At 42.4% G+C, this 19,074-nt stretch overlaps 1 protein-coding gene across 1 annotated transcript; it reads right to left on the bottom strand.

Moving 5' to 3' along the window:
• Positions 1-2,300: 2,300 nt before the first annotated feature.
• flvcr1 (FLVCR choline and heme transporter 1) lies at positions 2,301-16,017 on the bottom strand. Its single transcript, XM_030721646.1, has 10 exons — positions 14,854-16,017; positions 14,224-14,368; positions 12,037-12,177; positions 10,933-11,000; positions 10,080-10,183; positions 9,233-9,343; positions 8,257-8,362; positions 7,849-7,960; positions 7,672-7,739; positions 2,301-6,210 (listed from the first exon to the last, which is right to left on the bottom strand). Exons 1-10 carry the CDS (start codon positions 15,580-15,582, stop codon positions 6,112-6,114), a joined length of 1,683 nt encoding a protein of 560 aa, XP_030577506.1. The 5' UTR covers positions 15,583-16,017; the 3' UTR covers positions 2,301-6,111.
• Between the last annotated feature and the right edge of the window lie 3,057 nt (positions 16,018-19,074).

Raw genomic sequence — 19,074 nt, 5'->3', positions numbered from 1 at the left:
AAACAAAGTAGAAAAAGCAGGTGTGTGGTGCTGGCAGCTCTGACAGCCCACTGATGATGTTTGAACTGTCAGTCCTGCAGTTCCTTCCACTCTCTCTCTACTTTCCACTCTCATCCTGCTTGTGTTATCTTTGAGTTAGTTCAGTTATAGTTATCTCAGTTCCCTGTTTTACTTTGTTAGTTAGAATCTCTGAGCCTGATTGTTAGTTGACTTCCTCCCCTTGATTGTCTCAGTGTCTTCACCTGTCCTCGTCACCCAGCTGATCAGCCCTTTGTGTGTGTGAATGGTCCTGTGGACATATTTTAGGTGACTTTAAATATAGTGTGGTGGATATATGGTGGTAATAGTCTCCACCACATTTAAAGTTAATGGAAAGACTCTAAACTAGAGTTGAATGTATCTTGCACACATCTGCATTGCCAGTCACACATAATCCTCAAAAACTCTCATGAGTGGTCTCTAAAGGGTACATTTTTGTTGTTTTTCAGGTCTTGGCATGGGTTGATGTGTGGGTCAGTTTTAACCCTGTGCCAAGATCTGCTCCTAGCTCTCCCACGTTCGAGAGATGAGAACTTTGCAGAAGTTACTCCTAAGCTGTGAAACAAAGTTGCTCTTCACATCAGGGCCTCTCCAACATCAGGCACTTTCAAAACCCACCCCCTCACGGTGCTTCATATTGTCAGGTAAAGACCCTACAATGATTGGATGAAAAGGTGTGTGTGTATGTTGGACAATACATTAATGCATGAGCTAAGGATATCAACTATGTTTCATTCTTCTCACATCTTATCCCAAACATGGAGTACAAAACTACAAACTGAGAACCTAAACATGAAAACCAGTAAAACCAGTAAACACAGCCAGAAATATCACAAAAAGCAGAACCTCACTAAAGGAACTCAAAACACTGCACCTTCGGCCCAGGACTTGTGTCATTCTGTGTCAGCATTATGAGGTTTCCTCTTTGACACCATCATGCATCACCCACACTATGAGAGCTGTCACACACTGTCATATGAGAGCTTGGATTTCATCACATTGTTGTCTTCAAACAGACTTTAAAAAGTTCACTGTTATTCCAAAAGTAATTTAAGGTTTTGTTTTGGCCTTAATGCAGTAAAATGCTGTAATCTGATTGTCATCATTTGTAATTGACCAAAGTAGAACAGGAGTAAGTCTGTGAGTAACTCTAGTTCTTACCCCGCCTTTCACCCCATGACAGCTGGCTGAAGCACGCCATGACCTTGAAAAGGATAAGTGGACGGATGGATGGACTTTCATACTTTTGTAGTCAAAACCACAAGGTCACAGCCAACAGGGAATACTTTTTCCATGAAAGGGTGTACATGGTCTGTAACAATGTTTAGGTAGGTGGTACATGTCAAAGTAACATCCGCATGTATGACCGGGCCATCCACGTGACAAGAAAAGAAAACGTGATTCCTCAGTCCAGGCTTCCTTCTTCCATTGCTCTGTGGCTCTGAGGCTCATGTTTCCATTGTTGGTGCTTTCAATGGGTGACGAGTCAGCATGGGCACCCTGGCTGGTCTGTGGCTATGCAGCCTCATATGTAACAGACTGTGATGCACTGTGTATTCTGACACCTTTCGATCAGAAGCAGCATATAATTTTTCTACAATTTGAGCTGCAGTAGCTCGTCTGTTGGATTGGACCACACAGGCCAGCCTTCACTCCTCAGTGAGCCTCAGACACTTTTGACCCTGTGGCTTGTTCACCATTGTTGCTTCCTTGGACCACTTTTGATAGATGCTGACCACTACAGACTGGGAATCCCCCACAAGAGCTGCAGTTTTCGAGCTGTTCAGTCATCCAGCCATCACAGTTTGACCCCCCTGAAACCCGCTCAAATCCTTATGCTGCCCATCTTTCCTGCTTCTAACACATCAACTATGAGGAAAAACTGTTCACTTGCTCCTTAATATAATCCCACCCACTAACAGGTGCTGTGATAAAGAGATAATCAGTGTTATTCAGGTTAAGTGAAGCAAGATAACAAAAAGGTATCCTGGTATCTTGAAGTTAAAGGGTCTGGTCACAGGAAGTGAGTCCACATGGCAAACAAACTGAGCAGGAAGGAGCTGTTCCCAAGAAAACAACCCAAACAGAGAGAAAATGGTGGGAATTAAACTGAGAGTCTTTCAAACTTCACCAAGATTACAGACACAGTTACTCTGATACAGCTTTGGCAAACAGGTGAAGTGAGTAACTCACAGCAGTGTTTAGGCTGCTTTGCAACTGTGAAAGGAAGGAAAAGGGTGAAACATACAGGCCAAACATGCTGTAGGAAAATGCTTTTATTGACACTGAGGAAACTCCAAGACTGATTTCAACAGAAACAGTTTCACAGGATAAAAAAAATGATTTGAAAATAAAATCTACTTTCAGCCTCTTCCTTATTAACAGGAAGTCATCACAGCACGTGGCTTCTTAGATATTTAACAATAACTGGCATCGAGATTTAGTTTACAGATGCAGCCAACATGTTTGTTACAGTCAACAAGTCCTCTACAAAGACACAAAACAAGAAATAATGTATCCAGTTAATAAGTGTTGTTTCTTAATTCTCATATATTCTGCATCACTGAGTCATACTGTGGATCAGAGCACCACTTTTTACTCACACAGCACCAAATTTATGTCCATATGCACCATTTTCCCCAATATACATTTCAGATTTTTAAATTTTGTGCTGACCGGTGTGCATGTTTTGGTCTATTTCAGCTTTAAAGATGAAACTGTGGAGGAGAAAAATAGACATTGTGTCCTCGCTTTGGTGGAAATGCATTTGCCTTCAGCTGCATGTTATTATAAATCAGTCATGACAACAGAAAGTATAAAAGAACATCTGCTGCACAGACAGATTTTATTGGCAATATAAAATAACCGATAGATGCAATGATCCTTTTGGTGTAAACAGTAAACCCAAAACAGATGAAGCATCATATGCTTTATGATTCCACATCATTTATTCATGTTACATGAAGAAATGCTCAAACCTGGATGTGAACTGCCAAAACAAGGCCGTGTGCTGTTCACCCCATCATAATTTTAAGTGCTATTTTCTGTAACTTGGGAAAAAATAAAGAAACTAAATTGACAAAAATCAATAAATAAAATTATATATTTTAATTATAATTAATTATAGAAATTAAATGTCAGACTCCAAAACTTACAGTATTCTCTAAAAGTGACAAAAATGAGAAAAAGTCAAATAAAAGTTAAATTTTCATTAGCAAAGAGCCAGAAAACAGGAAAAATATTTAAAATATTCCTAAAAGTTTTATACATAATCAGCAGCTTGGAGAAACATGTGACCATAATACAGGTGGGGTATAAAAAGTAAAGTGCCTCCGTCTGAGGTTGTGGTATCAGCGTTTAATTGCCAAATAATGCTTCTAATTTTTCTTGAAATACTGTAGCCATTTTACTTTTCAGAGCAACCAACACTTCTAGACCAGAGCGGTCTGGAAACTGTTGCAGCCGCTGAAGTTTTTTGAGGAAAGCATGTTAGCCGACATGAATCCTGCTGAAGATGTGAGATTGATGTGAGACTGCTGAAAATATAGAAAAATAAATATATTTTTACCAGAGAATGATCATAAACGGAGGTAGAAAATCTACGCTCTTACTCCGCTTCTACATCTTTAAATAAAAGGACAAAAGAATGGACAGATAAACATCTGTGATGGTGGGTCAGATTTTTTTAGGCAGCCCATAAAGTACCGAGACTGGCCCCGTTTGTCAAAGTCCAACAAGGACACGTCTGCTGAAGAGTCCGGCCGGTCTGTCCTCTCATAGAGATGCCAAATAACTGAAAACAACAAATCTGAACACAAACATGCAGAGAGGCTTCATGTCAGCTAACTCGAAGGAGGCTGCAAGACTTTAAAAGATGAAACTTTTATGAATACTTAAAGATGGCTGCAGACAAACATAATCGCTCTGAAAATGAAAATCAGACTTTTGTGCTTCCTCTTCTCTCTGCTTCCCGTCTCACAGCTGTGACATGCAGACGTGACGGGCAGGAGAGAAACATTAAAAACACATCGGAATCAAGTATTCCAGAAAAAGGCTCCGAGTTGTGCCGTGTTTCATGTTGTGCGCTGAACTCAGAACATCTTCACGTTCCGTTTGGTCCCAGGTTGGAAAACACTGCAGCTCATTTGTGTTTTCAGAAGCCGTCCGAGTCAGTCACATATTTACACATTACATAATCTGTTTTACTGCTGAACCATCAGGTTTCAGTCGAGTTCGCAGAAATGAAAACTAAACTGATTTGTTCACATTAAGATGTGGCTGCTGTAACTTCTTGATATAAAAAAAGTTCTTAGAAAAGGAAATAAGTAATGTGAGCATTACACATATAAATTATTAGAAAAATAATCATGACCATAGTGTTTTGACAGTTACGCCTACATCCTCCCCTGGTGGTTGGTGGGGGTAAATAAACAGACTCTTATGCACCTCCACTCGCTCTTTGTGAGCAAAGCTGCTCAAAGATGCACCTCAGCATTTTACTCTTCTCCTTAATTACTGAATCATCATTTTTTTGATGTATCAAATAGGTACATTAAGTCAGCCAGAAAGATTATAGGTCCATGTGTAAACTGTGATTAAGAAAAGCAGCAATGAAAAGCTATGAGGGCCTCATGAGGATTTTTAGATGTCATCTAAGTGAGATGCATTTAACTTAATGTATATTATTATTGACACTTGGTGTGACCATTACTGTGCACAAACCATGAGAAGTGATTGCAATCGCTTGCTTGCCTCTGAACTGCACAAGTTACAAATTTAAGGGATGAAAAATCAGTTGAATGGTGAGGTGCAGTTCCTCTAATGGCCACTTGGGGCTGGCCCTAAAAGTGAGTCAGAGACTCCCACAAACTTCAGCAGTAAAATGTTTGCAGCATGGTTCAAGAAACTGCTGGGCTAAGCAAATTTCTCCTGTCATGATAACTATACTAGGGCTTTTTTTTTTTAACTCAGCCATTTGAATACTATTAAGGCTTAAAGTTAGGGTGTGGCTGCTTTATTTAACAGGTGTGCCACACAGGCAGCTAGCTTTATGCTAGTTTTTTATTTCAGTCACTGAATTTGATGTCTAGACCTTGTTGGTGCCTTTTGAAGCATTTATAGTGGCTTTGGTGAGTGAAATCCTAATAACTTATTGGTCTGTTACTTTATTTAAAATCAGGATTTGTGCACCTGCACACTTTGTGGATGCAGCTTGTTAGCAAAGCTTGCCAAGCTAGCTGAGCCCTTGCTACTGCTCCACCCTGTCGTCTCAGTACGGTCTCACTTCTGGCTCCAAAAGAAATAAATAACACGGCAGCTGCCAAACTGCTAACATTGAGGGTTTAAAATGTGGGTGGGTGATGTCACAGCGGCTGCATCCATCTTTTAACTACAGTATATGGAAATTCATTCTTCTTTTTAAAAAATAAGCATGTCCATTATTCTTCAATGAAGCCATTTTGAAACAGATTTCAGGAGTTAATCTGAGTCAGAGTACCTCTTTGATTCTAATGCCATGTAACAATATTTATAAACAACGTTAATAAATATTTACCATATCTGCAGTCTGCAGTAGCTCATGAATGAATAACTTAGGTAAACTCAGGAAATGGTGGCCTAACATCTGTGGCAGTATAAAACGATTCAGCTCCTTTTATGGTCCAGTAGTGTTACAGGGACCAGTGTGATAGTCGTCCAGGAACTACAAGGTTTTACCAGTTTTCTGTCATTAACTTCATTTCCATTCAATAACCAGGTAAGAGTGCCATCATTTACTTACAGTACAAATAAAGTGCAGCGGAGCTCCTTCTGCATGTCTTTGCCTCCATACTTTTTTTTTTTTTTTTTTTTTTAATAAATCAGTCCACCTCAGCTCATCCAGGTGACTTTAAGAGGAGTCAAACTCCCTCCCTGTGCCGTGGCCTGAATCACCTGTGGCTGTGTTTGACTAGATCGGGCTCACACCTGGTGCCTCCAGCTTTTCAGTTGTTGAGGAGGACATTAGACTTGGCTGGCCTGTGATGCCAGCTTGTTCCTCAGGGGAGCAGAGACGCCCGTCTGTGACTCTGTGGGTCACAGTGATGTTTCACGGGAGAAGCTGACCGAGGGCTCCAGCTGGACTCCGTTGGATTTCCTTTTTGAAGGGCAGTCCCCGGGACAATCGGTAGGAAGCTGCGAGGAAGAGGAAATCAGAATGAACTGGAGTCCGCTTTAATGTAATGACCTCATTATTCTGTTCTGAGAGTTGCAATAATCCAGTGCTGCTCCCTTTTTTAACCTATGTGTCTTATTACTTATTTGTTCTAATTTCTGTTTTTAACTGAGTGTATTCTGTGTGTTTATTATTGCTGGGCATTATCTGTTTGTGTGTAGCACCACAGGGAAACACAATTTCATTGTGCAATGAAAATAAAGGGTTTGAATATGTTAAGGAGTTTATTTTTTTATCCAGTTTTTGTACTTGTAGGATGATTCCTTATTGGTGTATCTTCTCCTGATGGTTTTAGGGTTTTTTTGTTGTTGTTGTTGTTGCAGTAACATTAGTATCTACAAAAGTGTCATTCTCAATACTACCACCAGATGGCACCAATTAAAACATTAAGAATGCTGAAACAATGTAGAGCAGTGAAGTGTGTGCTGAGGCCCCCTGGTGGGCTGCAAAGGTAGTGCAGGTGGGCCTCAGTAATGACGGAAATTTCGTTTGGAATTATTCACAAATTTGTAGTTACATATTTATATAAATGTATGCCAGACATGACAGGCTTTAAAAAAAAAAAAAAAGATTGTGTGGGTCCCATGGGATTTTCTGGTTGTTAAGTGGGCTGCAGCACTGCTGACTTTGGGAATGGCTGCAGTGGAGGCATCACTGTGGCTCCTGAAGCAAAGTAACAGTTGGATAAAGCCACAATCAGACAGGACTGTGTGAAAAACCTCAACTTTGATAAAGAAGAGGACAGAGGGCCTCTCTGCAGAGCTGTGACTCAGCAGGATGGTGGGATGGCGGTATATCAAGTGACTGAAGTCCTTAAACAGATTTAAAGGTCTGGCTTGTCTAAAAGGTTTTAAGATAAATCATTAACGATAACCAGCTGGCACCAAGGTCATGTGTTTGATAGTTCTGTCTGCATAGAGGACAATTTGTGAGGCAAACTGCCAGAACAGAAACAAACCTAATGTTCAGGAAAAGTGGAGAAAGGTTCAAGAATGTGTCTCTTCTGAAGGTCACCTTAAAAATACTGCACAGAGACACTCAGACTAAATACTGTGAAGGGCATTCATGAGAACACAGAGAGAAAAACAGAACAAAGTAAAGGAAAAAAGAGATTTTTGATTTTAAGTAGAAACACAAACACTAATTCTGTTTATTGTTTGGGTGCAAAATAACTGACATATGATCCTGGATGAAATGTATCCCATTTTTTTGTACTGTGTGCAGAATTATGACTTCCTTGGAATGAACTGCTACTTCCCATTTACCATCAGTTACTACCACTTTAACCATACCAGTTTTCTTAAAGCTTTAAAAATGTTTTTGTCTTCAAGTAAAGACTCGACTTTCTACATCAGGTGAAGTTTTACTGCTCAGAAATATGAATGAATGAATGTGGTTCAGAGATCCCTGGATGGACTCACTGCTTGCAGGTGCTTGCTGTCTGCTCCCATGTTCACGTTGTGTCTTTTCAGTTCTGACTTGATTAAGGCTGAAACACAATACAGCAAAATATTACAGGTCTAATATTTAATTTGGCACGCACGAATGAACACACACACAGTCACACCCACAGACACACACACGCACGCACCACTTACCTGTAAGAATGATTCCCAGGAAGATCCAGGCACAGAGAAAGAGATTCCCAGCCAGTGGGCCGTGGTCTGTGGTCAGTTTTCCCTGAATCAGAGTGAAAATGATCCCAAATATCTGCACAAAGGTGAGCACACAACACCTGAGCAACAGTGGCTAAAAGAGTACATTACATCCTTTAAAAAGTCACTGATCACTGGCAAAGCGATAGATGAAGGATTATTATTTAGCTTCTTTGAATAAATGTCTCAGATAATAAATGCATGTGTTCATCAGAGGACTGCAGAAAATGCTCCAGTCTTAATGTTTTCTTCCATAAAGCAAACAATAGCTCACACTGCACATGTGGCCCACAGTGCCTTATAGAAGGCGCTCTTATTCAGTATAAAAGTGTTACACAGCCTGTGCGGTACCTGAGCAAAAGCATTGAGGAGTCCTGATGATGTCCCCTCAGACTCGGGGTAGGTGATCTCCACCCCAAACTCAAAGCCCAGGGGCAAGTACCCGGTCATGAAGAACCTGAAACACAGACGTCACAGAAACGAGGTTTAGAGGAAAATAGGATCCAGTAATGAGATCCAAAAACTGTAAAGGGATATTGTGGTTTGATGTTTCCATGTAAACATCTACAGAGTATCTGCCTAAGAGGGCGTGTTTCAACCAAGAACACTGAACAAAAGAGACAGCTCACACCCCGTGTCCTCATGTGTCCTGCATGCATCACAGTCGTGTTATGAGAGTAAAACGTGGCTGTAAGATCACTGTTTAGTTATTAAAGTAGCAAAAAATGTAACCAGGACTGAAGAAGCTCCTCTCTACAGAAAACAATACATATATGAATGGATGAAAGGTAAAACATCTTAGCATGGGCAGAAGAACTGTTAACATTGTTACCACATAAAAACCAGACATCACTTAAAAGGAATGTTTCAGTAGTCCAGTGGGATCAGAGACAAGACATGAGTGGGAATATCCCACCCTCTAAATCCAGTTCAGTATTATATAAAATATTTTGTACATGCAAATATTTCTACATATGCAAATTACAGGGGGAGCACACGATGATCTTTTCACAACAATCACGAGAAGGTTTGAATGGACACAAAGTGTATGCAAATTCCACGTCTGTGCCTCCTGCCCTGTCACTCTCTCACGAGTCAAACCCTCAGGACAAAAAGATGTGTGGCCTGCAAACATGATGTTTTATATAATGTACAAAGAGCAGAAACGCTGCCATTCATTTCGTATGGCTACATAACAGGAGGTGCAGCTATTAAATACTGCAACAGCAATACGACGTCCTGTGTCACCAACGGCTGCTGGAGGAAAGCGGACAGATTTATTTTTGTCTGTAATGCTCAGATAGGCAGCAAAAACAGGCAGACGTACCCCAGGACTCCCGCAGTGATGAAGACCAAGTAGATGTTCTCGAGGTCGAGCGTGAAGGTGAAGACCAGCATGCCCAGAAACGACAGGATGTACACGATCAGAGTTGTGATCCTGTGAAAAAGTAACAGCACGATCACGAGAGGCGCCGCAAACTCTGGATTACGTTCACCGAACGCTCGGATAACATCCATGCTTCTGTAACACTTCAGCATCTGTGGCCCTCCCCCACACAGACCACAACAAACTCACCAAACCTACGAAGACACGTTAAAATAAAGCTTGAATTGCAGAAACTGAATCGGGATTTCACAATAAAGGCATCCATTCATTTCTCCCCTCCTGCTGAAGGATTACTGTACTCTGTGTCAGGCATATAAAACAACACTATATGATCAAAAGTATACCTGACCTGCTCTTTCTCCCCCTCCCCCTCCACCTGCTCTGAGCCTGTTCTCGACCCCACCCAAAACTGCTGACTGTGGACTAGACCTCACTGTTTATGGGGGCATGGCTGGATGGATGCTGTTATGGCGGTCTCCAAGGTCCCACAGAGACTGCCATAGCTTGTGAACTATCACCTAGTTTACTATCGTTGTAAAGAAACACATCAGCACAGCTGTTTGGTTTCACAGTCTTACTGTAAAGTGGCAGACTGAAGGTCATGTCTTTGTTATTAAGAAAAACTAAAGATTATTCAGCTGAAATTAATATTTCCACTTTCATGATGTGATCCATTCTTAAAGAGCTGCAAAATATACGAATATTTCTTCCATTCAGGAGCCATCCAGCAGGCCCTTATCTATAAATATAAACTGTATGGATATATAAGTGTGTATTTGTCGCCTACTTGTACAACTTGGTGCGGTCCAGCCACAGGCCACAGAGGATGGATCCGACCATCCCGGCAACAACCAGAGTCAAACCGATTCTCCCAGCATTCAGCTCCTGGTTCTGAGGAGAGAGGAGAGTTAGACTAAGAGCCACGGTGCAGCTGTTTAAAGGGCCCTGGTCTCCCTCTAACCTGAACACACAGCATTTCAACAGAGACACAAAGTCTGTCTTCACAGACGGACGGGGGCTTAAAGCGCTTCTGGTGGGAGAGAGCTGCAAAGTCATCTAACAGTTTAGACAAAGAGTTATGTAAGGTCACACGAGGCTGAGGAGCTCTGAGTGTGTGTGTGTGTGTGTGTGCGTGCATGAGTGTAGATAGTGTGTATCGCTGAGACAAGCGAAAACTGAATGAGCATCAGCTTGTCTATCAGTCAGTGTGTGCACAGCGTCTGAGGGCAGCAGACAGAGAAAGACACAAGTCTGTCAGAGTGATTGGATCAGTCTGTGCTCTGCTGATTTTGCTTCTGTGTCTGTGTGTGTGTGTGTGTGTGTGTGTGTGTGTGTGTGTGTGTGTGTGTGTGTGTGTGTGTGTGTGTGTGTGTGTGTTATGGTGGGCAGCAGGCATGCATGAAAGCAGCTAATGAACTCAGAGCCACAGACAATGACCTCGTGTCTCACTGCAGCCATCAGAGGCTCTCTGTTCTTCGGTTTCTCAGGACGCACAAAGATTAACAGAGAGCTGAGAGCTTTTCTTTGTGGCTAACTTCACACTTGAGCACAAAATACAAAAATACAGAACTGCAGCTGATGAGCACCAAAATATTTCTTTGTAACTGTTTGTCTGTGTGATTTTAGGATGATGTGTTTACCTCATAGCAGGCCATGATCATCTGGTTGAGAAGTGTTGAGACGGAGTAGAAGGAGCCAGTCATTATACCTGCAAACAGTCAGTTTCAGCAGCTGAATGCATGAAGCTTTAAACTGAATTTGCTGTGTGTGTGTGTGTGTGTGTGTGTGTGTGTGTGTGTGTGTGTGTGTGTGTGTGTGTGTGTGTGTGTGTGTGTGTGTGTGTGTGTGCGTGTGTGTGTGAGAGAGACATTTTCAAAATGTCAGAGTGCAAATATTTAGTGTTTAGCTGCTGTGGTGGTTGTGGGCAGCGTCGTCTTGTTTTAATGCTTAACGTTAAAAACGCTTTTAACAGTGTTGAAATGTAACTGACAGAGTTTGAGGCACTTTCACTGAAAATATTATTAATGATCAAACTTTTAGCTCATTAGGTACTCTACATTTATGTGTGTGTAAATAATATTACAGGAAACAACTGTAATTTGTGTCTTTCTGCATTGTCAGGACTTAGTCGTGTTAAAGTTCAGAGGAGCACTTTAAGTGTTTTACTGGCCCCGGTGTCGGTGTCTTTGGGGTTAATAGCTCTAAAGGTCTTGAAATTTACACACAGCAGCAAAAAAGGTTGTGAAATTCTAAGTTTTTCAGCTTCGGTGTCACACGATTTATGTAAGGAAGCTTATCAGAGGTGAGATTATGGCCAGCTGTGTGCAGAAATAGAGGTTTACAGTGAGTACATGCAGCAGTACAATTAACTGCAGTACTGCTGGCTGAGATAACTTTAGCAGTGACACTCTGTACAGGTGATGATAGTGGGTAAGGAGATGTTGTTACAGTGGGCCTTTTATTCATCGTGACCACGACACCCTGTCAGTGCTGTTAGTGATCCAGTAAATGTGGTGGACATGATGGTCGTCGTAAGCAGTGACAGGAGGAAACAAGCATCTTTAGAGGACGCCTGCTTTAATATTATATTTGTAGGAAATATCAGGGCTGCTGAGTGTTGCCAGTGTTTATTTTGACTAATGGTAATCTGTTAGATTAGCTGAACCGTAAGAGTCCTCAAAATGTTACCAAAGATAAAGACAAACATTGTAAATGTCTGCATAAATCAGACGTTTTACACCTACCGTAGCTGATGAGCAGCAGGACGAAGGCTTTATTCTTCGCCAGGTTGAGGATGGACTGTTTGTAGGAGTAATCTTCAGGAGGGGAGTCCGGTAACACAGCCTGGGCTTGGCTGGGAGGGAGAGGAGGTCTGTCTTTTATGACTGTAGAAAAGGCAGAAATAGTTAAATGATGGACCTTCAGATTTTAAGAGAAGCATAAATATTTATTTATCCCAAAGGTTGGGAAATTACTGATATGTGGATGGCCCAGGAGCACTCCTTAAGGAGCTCAAATATGTAACAAATACACCACATTAGGGATGGCACGATACCACTTTTTTTATGTCCGATACCGATACCGATATTTTACTTTTGGATATCTGCCGATACCGATATAAATCCGATATTTAAAATTGATCAAGGCATTTAAAAACATTAAAAAAAAAAAAAAAAAAAAGAAGTCAACAGTCTCTCACACAACAAAATCAAAGTCTTTTAGTTGTCCCACATACAAAACTAAGGACCAGGGCGGGCAGAGCTTTTTAGGCAGTGGCACCAAAGCTCTGGAACTGTTTACCACTCCAGCTCCATTTAGCTGACTCTGTGGCGTCATTTAAAAAATAGTTGAAAACTTTTCTGTTTAACCAGGTTTTCTGGTTTCTGACTTTATTTTTATTCTTTTTCTTTTAATACGGTAATGTTATGTTTTTTAACAAAGTGTTTTCTGGGGCTGGGGGGTAATATTGTGTTTTAATTATTGTTCAGCGCATTTCTGTCTGTGAAAAATGCTATATAAATAAACTTTACTTACTTACAACAATAACTATCACCTGAATCCTGTTGCTTCTGTGTGAGAAGCATGTTGCAAATTTCATTAGGGCTGCAACTATCGATTATTTTAGCAATTGTGTATTCTATTTATATTGATTACCCAAGTAACTGGATAAGAAATACTTTTTTCATATTAACAGTTCATCTGCATATTTTAACTTCCGTACTGCAGTTTTTCCCTGTGTGAAACAAACAGGGTGGATGGAGCAGCTACAAAGTTCTCTTTTCTTCACTTACTGATCAGGTGGTTGATGAAGGATCTCCAGCTGTTTCCCAGTAAAGGTTTAATGGAGGTTACAGGGAAGAAAAGGCTTCTTTTGGACACTAGAAAAACATTTCCTTCTGCTCCATCTGAGCGCGCCGGCTCCGCCTCTTTCCGCTTGTGCAGACAGACTGCACGTAAATCAGCTGACTGCTGCTGTTGCGTCATCAGTGTTCACGTGAAAAACTAGGGGCTGTGTGAGCGCAATCTTGTAATGCTTTATATTTACAAGCATTCTCCTAAATACGTTTCTACTGCAGGTCTATATTTAGTCACAAATCAGGGATTAAAGTATCAAAAATATTTTGACAGCGAAGGGGTTCTTCCGGTACCGGACGGTCACCAGTGCTAATAGCTGCGCTCGCTAGCAGTATGTCCGGGAGCTGAAGTAGAGAAAAAAATAACAGCTGATTCTCAGCACCGCGAGCACAACACACAAACAAGGCAGAGAGCGGTGGAGGCGGAAAAACATGTCAGCGATGATCGCTCAGTGTCAAAGGGAATCCGTCGCAGCGACGGAGAATCTGAGGGGGTTGTTTTCTAACTCCTGATCCCCCACTCCATAGTAGGTGGCGGTAATGCAGCTCTAAGCTGGTTTGGTCAACCGCAAACCCACAAGAAGAAGAAGACGACTGAACCCTGTAATGCAGCTAATGTGAGCAAAACGTTATTTAATGTATCGGATTACATTTTTTTATTTCTTTCCGATATCCGATCCAGTAATTTAGGCCAGTATCGGACCGATACCGATACTGAATATCGGATCGGCGCATCCCTACACCACATTTTGAATTATAAATGATTTATCTAGATGCCTAATCCTAAACCCCATTTCTGCAGGTTAATGTCTCTACTGTGATAATTATATTCTCAAGGGGACATCCTGGGCCTTAGATGTGCAGGAGCACACATGCACACCTCTGTTCTCATGGACACAGGTAAACCACAGGAGTCTGAGTCTGAGCACCGTTCCCTGGAAACTGGAACAGATCCAGCTCCTAGAAAATGTTTGGTGCCTTCCGTGACGAGAGCCTGTGTGTGACTGTGTGTGGCTGTATGTGACAGTGTGTGGCTGTGTGTGGCTGTGTGTGACTGTGTGTGGCAGTGGCGCGTACCTAAAACTGCAAGGATGAAGAGGACCGTGGAGACGGCGGCTGTGCCGTAGAACATGATGCTGATGTTGTGACCTGTGAGTTCAACATCATCGGGAGTGTTAGGAACCAAAACAGGGGGCAGCAGGAAGCCAATGGCTGTCCCCAACTAGGAAAAAAGGCACATGAAGAGAGAAAATTATTATTATTTACTCACACAAATATTACACTCAGTGTTAAAGTATAAACAACTGATAATCTGGTGATAACATCGTTGTGTGTTAGTTGTGAAACATTTTGCTTTTTTTGCTTTTCTGTGACTTAGAAATTATAATGGATCTACTTCCATGTTTGCAGTTTTCCTGTTATGTTTATTAGTCTCTAATTGTTCCCTTTTCTAGTTACAAAAGTGTTGCTATTTAGAACATACCAGAGTATAAGAATCCAAAAGCTTCAGCCTAGACCCTATCTGCCAATAATTTATGAATAATTTGTGTCCTTTGCTGTCATTTATTTATTCTTTGTTCTAAAAACTGTGAATGATATTTTTCATATTGTGTACGTCTCTCATCGCCCTTCCTCCACACAAATCAAACCTTAAAACACTCCTATCAATAATCTGTGGCACGCGCACACACTCGCGCACTCGCTGACCTGGTTTCCCAGCACTGCCGTGGCGCACGCGGTGGAGACCTCTCGCGGTCCGAACCACACCGAGGCCACGCGGGAAGGCAGGCCGAGGATGAACACCTGCGCCACGGAGCAGATGACCTGCGCAGTGATGGTGACTCCGAACAGCTCGGGGCTTACGCTGCCGCACTTGAGCCAGGCGCCGGCGCAGTTGAGGCCGGCGCCTAATAGGGCCGTTAAGCGCAGACCCTTCCGGTCCAGCAGCCAGGTGGCAGGGAAGATGAGCGGCACGTATGCCACCATGTAGACGATGGAGAGCCAGTCCACCTTGTCGTTGGTCACCCCGTAGTACTGGGTGAACACATTGGTGATGATGCTGTACTGGATCCACTGGAAGGCGTTCACCAGGGAGTACAGGCTGAAAACGGTCAGCACGGCGAACCGGCGCCGGTACAGCCTCGTCTCCAGCCTTTTCCCTTCCTCCTCCTCTGCATCGCCTTTTCCTCCTCCTCCTCCTCCGTTAGGCAGCATCACCTCTCTTTCATCAGGCGGCGCCTCCTTTTCCTCCTCCAGCTCTAGCGCCCGTTTTGCGTCTGGCTCCCCCGCCCCGCCCGTCTGCGCCGCTCCGTATGTCTGTTCCGCGTACCGCTCCTCGCCCGCATCCGCCTCCACTTCTTTCCTGCCGACCGTGATGTCGTCAGGTGCGCCGGTATCCGCGCGCAGATGCTCCTGCACGAGCTCACCGGCGACCATGATGCGTGTTTAAAGCAGTTTGCTCTGTCTGCGCGATGCTGAGCTCAGAGCGGATCGACTGAAGCGAGAGAAGCAGGAAACAGAGAGGTTTCCTCATCTGGTTACCAGTGAAAAGGAAGACGAAGCTGTAGGTGACTATAACATGACCCAGGTGCAGGCTGCATATACCTGAGTATGAAAAGACTACTTTAACCAGCCCCGCTCCTATAAAGCACTCCTCCGCGGTTTCTCGGAAGCAGCACGCTGCTGCCGGTCTGACACACGCTCTCTCTCTCTCTCTTCCTCTCTCTCTCTCTCTCTTCCTCTGTGTGTGTGTGTGTGTGTGTTTTACTACAATCCTGTGTCTTTTTAAGCTGGCTCTGACACGAAGCCTTTCGATACCGACGGGCCAATAGCAGAGCAGCTCGTAGTATCTGTTAGTGCTGCCTGTCGGGGCCTATCAGTGAGTAACCGTTTACCATGTGGAGGCTCTGATGCAACAGAAAATCAAGTGAGACTGACAGGAAGTGATAAAAAAATTTTGTTAAATTACTAGATTACCTTATTTTAAATTTCTTTTAGAGCAATAATGTTTGTGGATGTGGACTGATTTTCTTTTCTGAATGTTTCTGTTTTCTACCAAAAGAGATGAGGGACTTATTGTTATTATACAGGTGCTGCTCATAAATTAGAATATGATGAAAAAGTTGATTTATTTCAGTAATTCCATTCAAAAAGTGAAACTTGTATATTATATTCATTTATTGCACACAGGCTGATACATTTCATTTATTTATTTCTTTTAATTTTGATGATAACTGACAACTAATGAAAACCCCAAATTCAGGATCTCAGAAAATTAGAATATTGTGAAAAGGTTCAATATTGCAGACACCTGGTGCCACACTCTAATCAGCTAATTAACTCAAAACACCTGCAAAGGCCTTTAAATGGTCTCTCAGTCTAGTTCTGTAGGCTGCACCAGTGTTTTTCAACCACTGTGCCGCGGCACACTAGTGTGCCGTGGGAAATTATCCAATTTCACCTAATATGCCATGAGTGTCTGTGCTGTAATAGTGACTGGGAGCATAATCATGTATTCTTCCATATCACTAGACTAGATAGCAGCAGGTAGCGAATTGCATTGTACATAGAGACAAGACTCGCCGCGATTTGACGGCATCTCCATTAGAATCAGGTCCACTTTGCCGGTCCTTTTTTCCGTACTCACTCACCCGAGGTTCTAAGCGATCCGAGGAGATACAAAAATATGACGCGGACTACAGCATGCCACTGATTGGCCAGGGAGTATCGTCACTAGCGGAGGCATGAGAGCGACTCCTTTACCACAATCATCGCCGCTACTAGCCGAACAGCTGGTTAGCACAGAGCCTGAGGCGGTTGGTTCTGAAAGCTGAGAAACTGCACTTCACAACCAACATAGGGTATTATTACAGTTTTATTATGGTAATTGTTGCCGGAGCTCCGCGAACAGCGGCACTTTTGAAGTACACTGAGCCGATTATGACATGTTCGGTTATAGGGTTATAGTTAACAATAACCTTCATCCATTAAAACATTGTACGGGGACTTATGCATGATGATGATATTAAACTGGCATTAGCTGTGAGCTTGCCTCTTTCTCATGTATTGTTGTTGTGTTATTCCTGGTAACAGAATGATTTTGGACAGAATTAGAGTTTACAAAACACTGAAGTTTTCTACTATAAGACCACATTGTTGTGGCATTTGTTATGTTCAAGCTGTGTTCTTGAAGTGGACACGTTAAGTGCACTTTTTATTTGAAAGAAGATATATATTATATGATAACGTTCTTTTTTGTGTTTGATTCCTATTCAAGACACTTTGATAAGAATGACTATATTGTTAATATAGGCTACAGAGTATCATTTTTTTTTTTTTTTTTACATTTTTGGCTGGTGGTGTGCCTCGTGATTTTTTTTCAATGAAAAAATGTACCTTGGCTCAAAAAAGGTTGAAAAACACTGGGCTACACAATCATGGAGAAGACTGCTGACTTGTCACCTCTGAGACCTTGGACAAAGGTCATTGCTAAAGAGGCTGTTCACAGAGCTCTGTGTCCAAGCACATTAATAGAGAGGTGAAGGGAAGGAAAAGATGTGGTAGAAAAAAGTGTCCAACAACAGGGATAACTGCACCCTGGAGAGGATTGTGGAACAAAACCCACTCAAAAATGTGGGGAGATTCACAAAGAGTGGACTGCAGCTGGAGTCAGTGCTTCAAGAACCACCAGCACAGACGTATGCAGACATGGTTTCAGCTGTCGCAGTCCTCGTGTCGAGCCGCTCTTGAACCAGAGACGGCGTCAGAAGCGTCTCGCCTGGGCTAAAGACAAAAAGGACTGGACTGCTGCTGAGTGCTCCAAAGTTATGTTCTCTGATCAAAGTCAATGTTGCATTTCCTTTGGAAATCAAGGTCCCAGAGTCTGGAGGAAGAGAGGAGAGGCACAGAATCCACGCTGGCTGAGGTCCAGTGTGAAGTTTCCACAGTCAGTGATGGTTTTGGGGTGCCGTGTCATCTGCTGGTGTTGGTCCACTGTGTTTTCTGAGGTCAAAGGTCAATGCGGCCATCTACCAGGAAGTTTTAGAGCACTTCATGCTTCTTGCTGCTGACCAACTTTATGGAGATGCAGATTTCATTTTCCAACAGGACTTGGCACCTGCACACAGTGCCAAAGCTACCAGTACCTGCTTTAAGGACCATGGTATCCCTGTTCTTCATTGGCCAGCAAACTTGCCTGACCTTTAACCCCATAGAAAATCTATGGGCTATTGTGAAGAGGAAGATGTGATACACCAGAGCCACCAATTCAGAAGAGCTGAAGGCCACTATCAGAGCAACCTGGGCTCTCATAACACCTGAGCAGAGCCACAGACTGATGGACTCCATGCCACGCTGCATTACTGCAGTAATCCAGGCAAAAGGAGCCCCAACTAAGTACTGAGTGCTGTACATGCTCATACTTTTCATGCTCATAGTTTTCATGCTCATAGTTTTCATGTTCATACTTTTCAGTTGGCCAACATTTCTAAAAATCCTTTTTTTGTACTGGTCTTAAGTAATATTCTAATTTTCTGAGATCCTGAATTTGGGGTTTTCATTAGTTGTCAGTTATAATCATCAAAATTAAAAGAAATAAACATTTGAAATATATCAGTCTGTGTGTAATGAATGAATATAATAAATTAGTTTCACTTTTTGAATGGAATTACTGAAATAAATCAACCTTTTCTTCATATTCTAATTTTATGAGCAGCACCTGTATTTGGTCTGAGCTCCTTCTCTGTGGTCCTTTCAGACGTGAACATTGTGGGTCTAACTGTGGTTCTCTGAGCTTCCAGCAGTAAAATAGGAGGCAGAGTTTTCAGTTATCAGCTCTCAGTTTGGAATCAAGTGACTCAGTCTTTACTCTTAGATCAGGCTTTAAATGTTCTTTTGTCTACAGCAGGGCCACAGCCCTGACTCATTCCT

This window comes from Archocentrus centrarchus, chromosome 24 (genome assembly GCF_007364275.1).
Source record: "Archocentrus centrarchus isolate MPI-CPG fArcCen1 chromosome 24, fArcCen1, whole genome shotgun sequence".
In the NCBI taxonomy this organism is placed as follows: Eukaryota; Metazoa; Chordata; class Actinopteri; order Cichliformes; family Cichlidae; genus Archocentrus; species Archocentrus centrarchus.
Note: the sequence above shows the minus strand (reverse complement) of the source record. Positions and strands in the feature narration are given on the sequence as shown.

Coding starts and splice junctions, on each gene's coding strand:
- flvcr1 (XM_030721646.1), bottom strand. CDS start 15,582: ATGGTCGCCGGTGAGCTCGTGCAGGAGCATCTGCGCGCGGATACCGGC. Junction 14,369..14,853: donor CGGCAGTGCTGGGAAACCAG/GTCAGCGAGTGC, acceptor CTTTTTTCCTAG/TTGGGGACAGCCATTGGCTT. Junction 7,961..8,256: donor TCCTCAATGCTTTTGCTCAG/GTACCGCACAGG, acceptor ACCTTTGTGCAG/ATATTTGGGATCATTTTCAC.